Source organism: Idiotropiscis lumnitzeri, chromosome 1 (genome assembly GCF_059441095.1).
Source record: "Idiotropiscis lumnitzeri isolate Australia: NSW breed Sydney's pygmy pipehorse chromosome 1, RoL_Ilum_1.0, whole genome shotgun sequence".
NCBI lineage: Eukaryota > Metazoa > Chordata > Actinopteri > Syngnathiformes > Syngnathidae > Idiotropiscis > Idiotropiscis lumnitzeri.
The window spans coordinates 17,671,288-17,684,157 of record NC_142391.1 but is presented as its reverse complement, the minus strand read 5'-3'; the positions used below and the strand labels follow the sequence as shown (position 1 = coordinate 17,684,157).

The window sequence follows — 12,870 nt, the reverse complement described above, 5'->3', positions numbered from 1 at the left end:
CACTTGTTTGTGAATTTCACTAATACGCGGTATCCATGGATAATTTCAAACCAATTTTCTGTGCTGCCGATTTAGCGCAAAAGGCGAGCTACACCCTGGACTGAATGCTGGGTAATCCCGAGTGCATTGAGTGGAAATTGATCCCAAGCCAGATATGGTGGATGTAAAAGAGTTAAAATTTTTCAATGAATTGAATATGTACATACTCACTCCAAAAGCACTCTTGACTTTTATTACAGCACTCAGTCTTTTTGTGTAGGAGACCGGAGTCAATCATTGTGACTACACTTTACGTCTTTAAAGGGACGCTTCATTGACATTAACACTGGCACTTATTGAATAGCTTTGGATAGAAAAATGACATTGGTACTAAAATGCCCCGCCCCCCCAAAATAAAGACTCTGTAGTGATTTATGGCCTTTTTTTTTTTTTTTTGTGATGAGATTTACCCCCACAAATTGGCACGCCCCCTTTTGGAGCTTGTCTTATTTTTTCAGCGTCTACGTCACAGTAGGTAGGCAGGCGAGGTAATATTGCGCGAATTGTCAGTTCTGTTGTCTAATACGGCGACCGATCGCCACCAAAATGCAAATGTTCTGCACAATAGTTTGGATTTATTGACATCAAACGTTAGCTCATGTGATGACCTCCACAAAATCCAAACTACCATGCCGTTGGATACACACTTTAATATTTTTTTTATTATACTGGATGTTATTTATATTGATATATATGTGAAGACAGTTATCATGTTAATGATTACTCACAATAATTACATTAGATAGGTACATTTCAATATGCAGAACTTTGCTTCCATATGTCTATGCCACTATTTACATTTCCATACTATCACTTCTATAGCAATCCTAGAAAATCGCAATGTCCCTTCACCGGCAGGCCCGCATGTTACTCATGTTCCCCCTGTCGCCCGTGGACCCCACGCTGGCAACCCCTGGTATAGATATGCCACAAACGTTTAGCTCACTGGTGTCCAAACTATCGCCCAGGGGCCTTTTGCTGCCCGCCATCCATTTTTCAACGGCCCGCAGCATATAGTAGAATTGACATTTGACACGGCATGCAAGGTTAGTTAAGAAAGTAGAGGTGGGCGGAGTGAGAAGGGTGTCTCAAAATTACGTGCCACGACCACTAAAAAGGTTTAAATGCTGTAGAACTTTGTGCAAAGATACAAATGAACTATTTATGACAAAAATGACACCACAATTTCTCTTCAATACACCGGACAATGAAGATAATTCAATTTTAGAAGCGAAAATAGTTTGCTTGTTTTGGTTCTGAATTTGGAGATGGGATCTGGCTGCTGTTCAGTGCAGGGGGAATCTTGTCCAGTGGGATACAGGGCCATTGACCACCCCAAAATATTGAAAAATCGTAGACTATTTGCCTCATCAGCTTTAACAACAACCTGTTAAGTAGCACTATTTGTTTAGATTAATAACTAAAAAATCTAAACAATGGATACATGTTTGCTTGACTGACTTCAGCGTGTTTTATTAACTAGTTTATTGTTATTGTTTATTTGTCTGACTGAAGCTCATGATTGACAAAGAATGGTCAGAATTTGTTTTATCACACTTCTAGTATCGGGATTGGACAAAATAACAACAAACACTTGCAAGAGAGTACAGACACTATGTTTTTATGACTACTTGAGCTGACACAAGTCTTGTAAAATCAACAGCAGACCACTGAATAATGTGATCATGCACTGGAGGATTTATAGCGTACTGATGTCGTAACTTTTCTGGAGCACATTGTCTAAAATCCCCTGTGCCTGCGTCTCCCAGCTAATAATAATGTTATCTGTACAGCATGAAGGAGCTGTAGTGAGGGAATAAGGTTTTAGCGCACGGTATGGGAAGTTCTGTAATTTATTTGCCGTGTTATATTAAAGTCAGTTTAGCAAGTAACACCTAATGCTCCAAAATATATGCAAAGTATTAAAAAAAAAAAAAGAGTTTGGCTTACAGCACTGCATTGAAGCGTCGTGACATTTACAAGGGTTGGGTCTCTCCATCATTTCTATTTCTCTGACAAGATCCACATTCAATCATAGAGATGATCATGATTTTTCTTAATACACAAAATGATCTCCACTGTTGAACTTTTTATGCAAGGACTATACGATAGGTTCTTTCTGATCTTATATTACAGGATGATAAAGGCCAATATCCAGCTGATGTTGTCCCTGATCCCCTCAACATGCCCTTAGAGATGGCCGATGCCGCCGCCCTGGCCAAAGAGCTGCGGACTTTACTAAGAGATGCTTTGCCACAGCCTAGCTCCCTGCCTTTTACATTGCAAATCCACACCGCTCCTGCCCTTTCCGAAAAAGCCAGGATAAAGCTCGCCTCCATGGGACTCCAACTCGGTGACCGTGTGGTGATAGCTGGACAGAAGGTGTGTGGTCCATCTTAATTAGTTGACTTTTTTCCGAAAAGCCAAGCTTTGATGATGAACGATTGTGAATGTACCCCTTCTGAGGTGCAAGGAAAGCCAGCGTTTCCTAATTGTACTTAGTGATTCATAGGTTAAAAAATAACTGTGCTCCAAACAAAGAACGGGTTGTGTAATTATGCTAAACCATAATTAAACTCATTTACTGCCATTGACGGATAAAGACGTCAAAGATTTTTTTTTTTTTACTCAACTGGTAGTGAATGAGTTAAATATTTTAGTCTGGTTTATTTAGAATTTTCAAGCATTTAGCTGCTCAGTTGTTATTCGTAGTACGCTTTAAGAATTATAGTATGAAATTGCATTTCACTTTTTTCGATAAAATGGAACAAGTTGGTTATTATGTATTAAATAACTGTTTGTTTCGCACAATAGCAAAATACTACAACGCATTTCTTCAAAACAGTGAGCCATTGGAAGATTTTTTTGTGGTTGCTCTGAGAATAAAACCACTGCATGCCAGGATGAGCTCATCAACAGTTTCTTTGCCATCTGGGCTCTGGCTTTGATATCTTTTTCACTTATTTACTCTTATTCTCTTGATCTACACCTTATTGCACCCAGGAGCAATAGAAGGAGTTGGAAGAAGAGAGAATTGAATCACCCACTCTTTGAGGCGTGTGTTACGCTTCATTGACTGAACTTTGGCCCAAGTTCAAACAAATTTACAAATGAATTAAATAATCTCTGTCTCGATTTTGCATCAAATCCTCCAAATTGACTTTGCTTCTATTAATAATGGACGGTTTTCAAGATTATAAAAAGTATTGTTAACAAAGTGAGAGTGAAGCCATGTGTTGAAATGCAAATTTCATATGACCAAGATGTAGGGTTGGACGATTATTTCAAATTTAATCGTGAAGAAAAACTATTAACATGCAGAACGGTGCGGTGCGTTTATGTATGTGATTTTGCCGACACCCGAGTTGGAGTTTACTGTAAAACTAAACGTGCAACAAAAATAATTCACACATTAAAATATATAATATGCTTCATTTTTAAAATATCGCTAGCACTAATGCTAAAGTTAATGTAATAATGCTGTAATAACCCATTGAGATGCTCACGGAAAATTTACATCAACTTCAGGAGTGATATGCACACATAAAGGCTGTAGAAACACATACACACGGGGAACATAACCTGAGTCAAAGGCACAATTTTTCCCAATCTGTGAAAAATTTGTTGTAATAATACAGCTCAATTGCAGCTTCCTTCTTTTCTAACTCTGTGTGTACTCTATCTATGCCGTATGCACAGCATCACACTGCCCGTAAGAAGTCATTTTATTTTTTTATATTGCTCTTATTTTATTGTATTCATATTTTTCTTTCTTAATAATTTATATTCTTGCGGTCCAATGAATTTTACTTTCCTCAAAATTCAAATATACAAACAAAATGACTTCTTTTTTCACATGTCAAAACACTCATTTCCACATGACATGGCTCAAAATGCAATCCCAGAGGTCCCAGTTTAGACCAGTAAATCTCAAAACTTGTAAAAATAACACAAGATAAAAGAAATGAATGAAGTGATAACGGCAATGCTTATTCACAAAGACGCAAGGCATCAAATGAGTGAATGGAGCAGAATGAAAATGCAAGAGGCTTGAATTTCACATGATATATTATAAGGTCATTTTGTACTTGACAAAAAAACAGAGCGTTCAAGAATAAAGTGTTCAACGTGCAGAGGGTGATTATCAATTTCTCCGTGATCGTCCAGCCCTACCCAAATGTCTTGGTAAGATCGCCCAGAAGTTGTCCATTTTCTCTTTCAAAGTAACTTACAGTGGTCAATGCCAAATTTGGTCATCTTAGCAACAACAGCCCTCTTGTAAAGACCTGTTGGTTGACTACAATGTGTTTTGTGAATGACTTTTTTTTATTTTATTCCACGTTTTCCCCTTCAGTCAAGCATACATGCTGATGCCTTTGCAGGTTGGAACCCTGCAATTCTGTGGCAACACAGAGTTCTCGGGTGGTCTCTGGGCTGGGATTGTGCTTGACAAACCAGAGGGGAAGAATGATGGCTCTGTAGCAGGCGTCCAGTATTTTACCTGTCAACTCAAACACGGTAGGTCATAGACTAACACTTTGCTCGTGTTAGAAATCCGTTCCTTATCACACTTTATATTATTTAATTATTTTCTTGTGTCTGATGTGTACAACTACTTAATTAATCACTATAATTCATTAGCATGTGCATGTGTAATGAAGCACTGTTAGCATTTTTGAATTTTTTTTTTCTTTTTTTTTTTTTTTTTTTTACAGGAGTATTTGCTCCTCTCTCCAAGATAAGCAAACCTTTGGAAAGATATACACGTGCCAATAATGCGTCTACACCAGCACGTCATCCTCGCATTGCCCTGTCCCCCATTCCCACCAAGACTAACCCAGGTTTAGGTATGAAAGTGAAATCTAATTATTTCACTGTTTACAGGTTTATGCTCAGTTCTCTTAGAAAATGAGATTTTTGCTTTTCAGTCTTTGTTCTCCTGTTGTAGGCCCAACTCACCTCAGGTGGTGCAAAATTGTGTAGCCCAAGCTCTTTTAAATGAGCACATTCCTATTTGAATGTTGTGATGAGCCCTGAGCATATCCAATATTGACCTCATGTGTTTGTCCACAATCAAAGCAACAACACAGTTTGAATCATTGGAAGCTCTCATTTTGGAAAGAAAAACCCCAATGTGATACGGAATAACTTCCTGCTCAAAGACTAACGTTGAGAAAAACGTTTATTTAAAAAAAAATAAAAATAAACAAAAGACGACCGTTGCGTTCATCTTATCAAGTTGTCCCTCTCGTCTAATCAGCCGTGAGACTGATTCCCCCCCCTAGCCCTCTCCCCACCTCAAAACCATTTGCGGTAGGAAAATGTTGCTGTGCATGGGCCTTTCGTAATGTGTTTTTGTTTGCGATTATTTTTTTTCCTGATTTGCACATGGTCTCTACCAAATAAACTAACACAGACAAACATGCACTCAATTATTTGAATTTGCGTGATTAGGATAACATTAGAAAGCATACATTCATTTTCTATACTGTTTAGAGAGAGTTGTAGTTGTGGAAAAAAGCAGACTAAACCTTGGATTGTCCGCCAGTTACTCACGAGGCACGTCCAGTATAGAGCAAGGAAGGGCGAGTGACGGCTGCTTGTCACTGGCCCCTAGATCGACACTTTACTTTACCTCCCGCTAAACAAACAAACACTAGCAGAAAACAAATTTACAGTCAGACAGAACGAGGTTGAAGTTGGGAAGCTCCAGAAAAGAATAACAAAGGGGACGGAGAGAAAAATAAACTCGCTGTGGGGAAAATCAACAAAAACAAAACATTATGTTTATACTACAATCTCACACTAGAGCCAAATTCTACGAGAGACAGCACTGCCATACCCAGTGAGACAGGACAGGATGAAAGCAAGACGGAGGTGGTGGACCACGCTGTGCAATTGCAATTTGGTGGGAGTGGCTGTGTCAATTGGAAACGCCTGTGGCAGCGGAGTGCCAGAGAGGTCGAAAGCACAAGGAGTTTGCAAAGTCATAAGAGTTGTTTATGGGGATTAAAGAGTAGCCCAAATAACACGCAAGTGAAGTGACACCATCTTGCATGGATAATAAACATCAGCGGGAACCTGGATTTGCTGTTCTGGCATGATGGGGACGGAGCCCCCTACCCTGCCCGGCCAAAACGGGAGCTTAGGGGCCCACGTCAAGACCAGTGTCCACAGACCCAGGGTGGTCCACCAACACCACCGGGGCAGCAAAAAAAAACAATTTAGTCGTGTAGTGTGACAGCACATGTGTCCAGTTGTTGAACATTTCGAATGTAGTTTAGCAAGGATGAATGTTTGGAGTAAAAGGAAGCATTTAGTTTGTATCTGTGCAGGGAAAAAATGTTTTTCCTGTGGAAGTTGATGCTGGGAAAACAACTTTATTGGGGGCGGGGGGAGCTGTTTCAAATCTTATTTGGTCTTAGGGGAAAAAAAAGAACGTTGCATGCGCATTCCTTAGCGAACTCATCTCATGTAAAAACAAAATAACTGCAACATCCACACAAAAACATCTCATAGTCAGATCAATAAATGATGACCTAATTTTCGCGTTAGCTGAAGAAATAACTCTTTAGTGCTGTCGCATGAGTGGTTTGGGACATAAAGTGAAGTACTGCAGCAGCAGCAACCTTCTCGTTACTCAGGGGAAGATATACTCAACATGACAGCGTTGCTGTTAATCAGCCTCCATCCCACATTAACTGCATTGCTTATCGCTCTCTAAAATATTCTTCCTCACAACTGTTTAGTCATGGTGACATATACAGTAAAATGGATCAAAGTTATTTTTAAAGTTGCTGTGACACAAGCAAATTGTCATAAAGCGGTATCTTGCGTTTATCATTTGTCTTCAGAATGTCTTGAGGTTCTTTGTCAACAAACTATTTTTTTTTTTTGTATTGTAGACATTAGTCCATTCTATGACGTTGAACTCCTTTGTTCAAATTTTGAACCAGCTTTACTCATACACGGCAAATAAACGAAATAACGGCAATCACATGCAACTGTTCCAGGGAAAAACTGTTGACACCATTAAACTTGTATTGACAATACAGTAAGAAACAATTCTTAAAGGACACCCCTGATGTTAAAATTAATTAAAAAAAAAAATAACTTGGATGAGTGACGGGTCGTGTATGGGCAAGTGGAGAAGGAGATTTCGGAGTTTACCGTACATTCGTACTTCTTTTGCTATCATCGTCAACTTATTATAGCTTTGTTGCAGTGCTCCCGTTACGCCCATTTCTGATTTTATGGTTGTCATCCCATCAGCCTCTTTGCCTTCGCCTGGTACTCTGTGGTGTCATCACAAAAACAACAACAACAAAAAAAAAAGCAAATGGAAATTCAAACATAACTTCATGTATGACAACAGTGCAATGTGGATTTTTATACAATTTCAAGAGCGCTGTTTTCTTGAAAAATTGGCTGGAATTCTGAATTGTACGACTACAGTCGCAGCCCTTGACTATGTGTCCATTATGAATCACAAGTTTCCCTTGTTGTTTGATGCATGGACTGGACTGTCCTCTCATTTGGGCTAAAACAGGCGTGAGCACTGTATCGAATCAAAGCACACACCAGTGGGCTGACTGCTTGTATCCTCTCCGTAAGTTGCAACCCTTCCCACCGATCCTATTTTCGCCTCATCGGTCTCCCTTCTTCACTGTAGCACTGCTCTTAAATAAATCTTTTGTATTCTCTCTGTCTGTCCCCTTCAAACCTTGCCCTGTCCAACTGCGGGCTATGACCCTGCATAGGATAAATGGTGTAGGTTCACGCAGACATTGCATAAATTAGATTGCTGACAGGACCAGTCCTTGGTCCGCAATCTCCTCTCCTCACTGGCTTCGGCCTGCAATAGTCCGGTGACCTTAGAATATAGTTGAAACCTGTCTTAGTGGATTTTTGTGTTTTGTGGGCCCTCTGGGGTTTCCAGATTTATTGTACAGGGGTAATATTCAGAGGTTTTGGTGGCTGATTGATCTTTACGTGACTGGAATTGTGGACCTTAGAGTAGCCAATGGAATGTTGTGATTGATAGTCCAATTAAGTAGAGTTTAATAACCAGGGCATAGACAGGCTGAATAGTCTTGCCGGCAATTCATCACGAGGTGTGAGTGTGTATGTATGTGTGGCGTTCAAGAAATGTGAGGTTGTGCGTGTCAGCACCTCCTTACTCCCCAGGAACCAGACTAATTTATGACCAAACTTTCCTCAGGGCTTTTGTTAGACATTTACAGTCCAGACTCTCAGTGCCACCTGAGTTTTTGCGACTCACCAGTTCAGCAATGCAGCAAGCTTGGTCTTGGGTCACTCTGAAACACTCACGTCCACAAAGCAAAAAAAAAAAAACCTTGTAAGGCTGTTTGTATGTCTGTCAGCTGTAGTTCGGGGCTCAAATGGTGCTTGGAACATAACCAAAAACAGGGACAGCTAAAAATGTGTTGCAGATTGCCTTAAGCGATTCTCAGTGTGTGCAAGGCATGAAAATACAAGAGGTTCCTGAACGCTAAATGTCAAGTGGCATGAAATGCTTTGTATTCTCTGATGTTTCTTACTGGAGTCCAAATGAAAGGCACATCTCTGATGCAGGCCATTAACAAATATCAGGTTGATAATAAAACTTGTACTTGTCTTGTGCTTTACTTTCTGCCATGTCAAGCGTATATGCACGAATCCAGTCATTCGTAAGGTTTGTGATTGTAATTAATGGATTTTGCACTTTAAACCATTCACCATAGTTCACAGTAATTTGGCCCATACTGTTTTATTTATGGAGCTCTAAAATTATGTAAACTGATTGATTCAGGTAATTAAATGTGTTTTTTGAACATGGACAAAATTAGGAATGTGGATACATTATTTCCAGGCTTACTCATATGCAGCGCTGGACACATGACTCTTTTTTTGCTGGTCTGTCCCTCGCCCTCCCGATGTTATTTCGATAGCGTACCGGCCTGCGCGCCCCGGTCTTATTCATCAAAATTTTCGGCAACCCCCCCAAAAAATCGTACGGATTACGTAATGTCTGAATAAGGACAAACAGGCACGCTTGAAGGCACACTGCTGTCTCACGTCTCTTCATACACAAACAGTTGGTAGTGGCGCTTTTGACGTGTTTGGAGGCAATTTTTGTTGTCTGCCCATTTGGCACGTAGGTTCATCACATGAACGAGGGCCAATCCGTGGGCCGTACTAAAATCAACCTCCCTTTGTTTATCGAATCCATTTTTAAAATTTATCACCCAGTGCCACCCGCCCCCAAAATGGGCGTCCCGCCGGAACGGACAGCCGGACCGTTCCGCCCCCGGGACGGACTGCCCAGCTCTGCTCGTATGCATGTACTTGTAAATCTTTGCTCTCAACCCCAAACAAATATAAAAAACAAAAAAACTGCAATTAGTTTATTGTTCAAACAGAATACATTGGCAATACAATTAAATAAGAGTTTGAATTGCTGATTTAGTCTGGCCAGGTCAATTCTTTATCGTCTTAAACAATTGTTGTAAAGCTGTGAAAGCTGTTCAAAATAATATCCATCATTCATCACATGCCTTCCTTTTTATAATCAGCGTTTCACTCGGCATTGTCTTTATACTGGTCCAGATTCATACCAGTAGGGCCGGGATTCTCCTGATTATGTAGTGCCCGTCAATAAAATCAGTTTGAGTCTGAGTATCCCAGGCAGGCATTCAAGTGGTCGACAGCTTAGCATGTCTGCCTCGCAGTGCAGAGGTTGTGGGTTCAATTCCAGCCATGGCCTTCCAATGTGGAGTTTGCATGTTCTCCTCCAACGCCTGGCTGCGTTTTTCACCAGGTACTACGGTTTCCAACATGCAAAAACATGCACGATAGGTTGATTAGATCCTCTGAATTGTCCCTGGGTGTGATTGTGAGCGCGAGTGGTTGTTTGTCTTGGCGTGCTGTGCCCTGCGATTGGTTGTCACGTCTTCACTGTAGCACATACATATATAAGTTTTTTTTTTTTTATTGTCTTACCAACACACATTTCAACAGCCTGAAATTCAATATCAGATGTCCCAGGATACCCCAGTAAGTCCCAAGACTTGTAAAAATAAAAATAAACAACAAAATAAGATTGAATAAATATGATAGATTGATAAGGGTAATTCAGGGTTTGAATGTATGCAAAGTTGCAATGCAGCAAAGGTGTTTTTGCAACAAAATTCAAATGCAATCGGCTTGAATTTCAAATGATTTTTGCAAGGTCATTTTGTACTAAACAAAAAGAATAGTGTTCAAGAATAAAGTGCTCAGTGTGAATGGGTTGAGTGAGACTACAAAGGTTGTTTTGAGCAGTTGAAATTAATTCATTATATTTTTATCATTATTTCATTATCTATAAAAAATAATTAATTAGTATGATTTAGAGCCGCAGACACCATGTATTTTTTGATTGTTTCAACTGATTCACTGTTAACAATTGCTTTCAGTGCTTTGCGACTATGTTAGCCCCTCTTGAACTTTTTGACCTTGTGTCCCATTTCAAGCTTCAAACAACACGATATGATTCTTTTGTGAGGAATCAACACTAAGTGGGACACAATGTGGAACAAAATTTTATATCACATTTTAAACTTTTTTTTTTTTAACAAATAACTGAAAAGTAGGGCCTGCAAAATTATTCAGCCCCTTTTATCCCTGTGCAGCCAATTGACTCCGATGACTTCTGAACGATCCAGTGTTGACCTAAATGACTGATGATACAATACAATACAATGATAAATATAGTCCACCTGTGTGTAATCTTTTCTCAGTATAAAAGTTCCTGCTCTGTGATGGTCTCAAAGGTCTGTTAAAAGAATATTGGGCACAAATGGCACACCAGTCATGTCCGGGACAAAGTTGTGGAGAAGTTTAAAGCAGGATTTGAATTGAAAAAAGTTTTCACAAGCTTTGAACTTCTTGCGGAGCACTGTTCTCTCAATGATATTGATATGGAGAGACCATCGCAAAGCTACCAAGACTAGCCATCGCTCGAAAATTTCACCCTAAACAAAGGGAGCACTGAGCAGGAATGCAGCCAAGATGCCCATGATCACTCACGATGAACTGCAGCGATCCACAGCTGAGGTGCAGGAATCTGTCCATTGGACAACTATTAGTTGCACACTGCACACATCTGGAAGTGGGAACAAGAAAAACATTTCTCCAAGACAACCATAAAAAGTCCTGTTTCAAGTTTTCCATAAGCCACCTGGGAGAAAGCACAAATATGTGGAAGAAGGTGTTCTCATCTGATGAGACCAAAATTGAGCTTTTTTGGATAAATGCAAATATTATTATTTTTGGCGTAAAAGAAACAATGCACATCACCACCATCCCCATTGTCGAACGTACCTCATGGTCTGAGCTGCTTTTCTTCAGCCCGGACAGGGAAAGTGGTTAAAATTGATCGGAAGGTGGATGGAGACGAGTCCTTGACCATTTTCGAAGAAAACCTTTTGGAGTCTGCAAAAGACTTGGATGGACATTTACAATGATCCTAAATATAAAGCAAAATCTACAATGGAACGGTTCAAAACCAAACATAACCGGGTGTTAGAATGGCCAAGTCAAAGTCCAGACCTGAACCCAAATGAGAATCAGTGGAGAGATCTGGAAACTGTGGTGCACAAAAGCTCTCCATCTAATCTACCAGCGCAAAAAAGAATGTGCAAACATTTCCTTCTCAAGATTTGCAAATCTGATACATACCCCCAAAAACTTTAATTGTAGCAAAAGGTGCATCCACAAAGTATTAACTCGGGCGGGTGATTTTTTTTCTTCTTTTGTTTAAAAAATAAAATAAAAAAGATATCGTATGAATTTCGTTCCACTTCACTATTGTGTCCACTTGGTGTTGATCGATCACCCAAAAAATCGAAATCTAAATGTTTAAATCTTTAAAGCCCGAAATGTGGCAAAAGTTCAACAAGTTGAAGGGGAGCTAATGCATTCGCAAAGCACTGATAGCAATTGTTCAAGGGGGGTTCATACTTTTGCAAGGCACTGTCTCTACTGTAGGCATGGACAGATGGTGCGATTAAGAAGGAAGTACCTTTTTGCCTGGAACTTTCAGACAACAGAATTGTAGATCCCGCACTCTGCTGACAATTTGTGCATTCCGTAGAATTGTTTGCATTTTTTTGAGCAACCAGAATATGTCTGACGTTTTAGTTGCCTTTTATGTTTGGTCATTTATTTATCATTGATTTGATTTGATCACAGGTGGTCTCTCCCATTCACTCTCCTCTTCGTCTTCCTCACTGGAATCTCGTCACGGACGCCGTCCTCGACCTCGTCCCCGTCACAGGCAACGTCTTGCTGCCAAGCAACAACAGGAACATAGTTCTCCGAGTTCCTGGGCCGCACGTGCAAATGCTACAACTGGTAGGAATTGTTTTACCGCATCACGACTGAGCGACTCCAGTAAGGAACGGCAATTTGACTGACGAGGACCTTTTTGACCCTTTCGTTACTAGGCTATCGAAGCCAAACTCCTTCAACTAGCAGCTCCGTATATGGGGGCCCTGAGATGTGCCTGGGGGATCGGGTGCTGGTCGTTGGCCAGAGAACTGGCGTAGTCCATTTCTATGGGAAGACGAGCTTTGCTCCAGGTCAGGATTTACTCACTCACATCTTCCAATATTCCCTTCTCCATTTGTCTGTTGGATTCTTATGAGTGTCAGCGTTTAATTTGACACTTAAGTCACTAATTAACATTTGGTATCTGGTAAACGCGCTTTAACAATGTTTCCTCATTTATCTACTGATGACGGAGCATCAGGAGAAACTGGGGCTTCAGTATCTTGTTCAAGGACACGT

The 12,870-nt window shown here is 40.2% G+C and overlaps 1 protein-coding gene across 1 annotated transcript in view; it reads left to right on the top strand.

The window, feature by feature from the left end:
• Nucleotides 1-12,870, top strand: part of LOC148343456 (CAP-Gly domain-containing linker protein 4) — a 29,589-nt gene that overhangs the window by 5,174 nt on the left and 11,545 nt on the right. The window contains exons 9-14 of the mRNA XM_088301327.1: nt 898-987; nt 2,176-2,421; nt 4,422-4,557; nt 4,755-4,886; nt 12,274-12,435; nt 12,528-12,662. Coding sequence (XP_088157453.1) covers nt 898-987; nt 2,176-2,421; nt 4,422-4,557; nt 4,755-4,886; nt 12,274-12,435; nt 12,528-12,662 — 901 coding nt within the window. The remainder of the gene's footprint in view (nt 1-897; nt 988-2,175; nt 2,422-4,421; nt 4,558-4,754; nt 4,887-12,273; nt 12,436-12,527; nt 12,663-12,870) is intronic.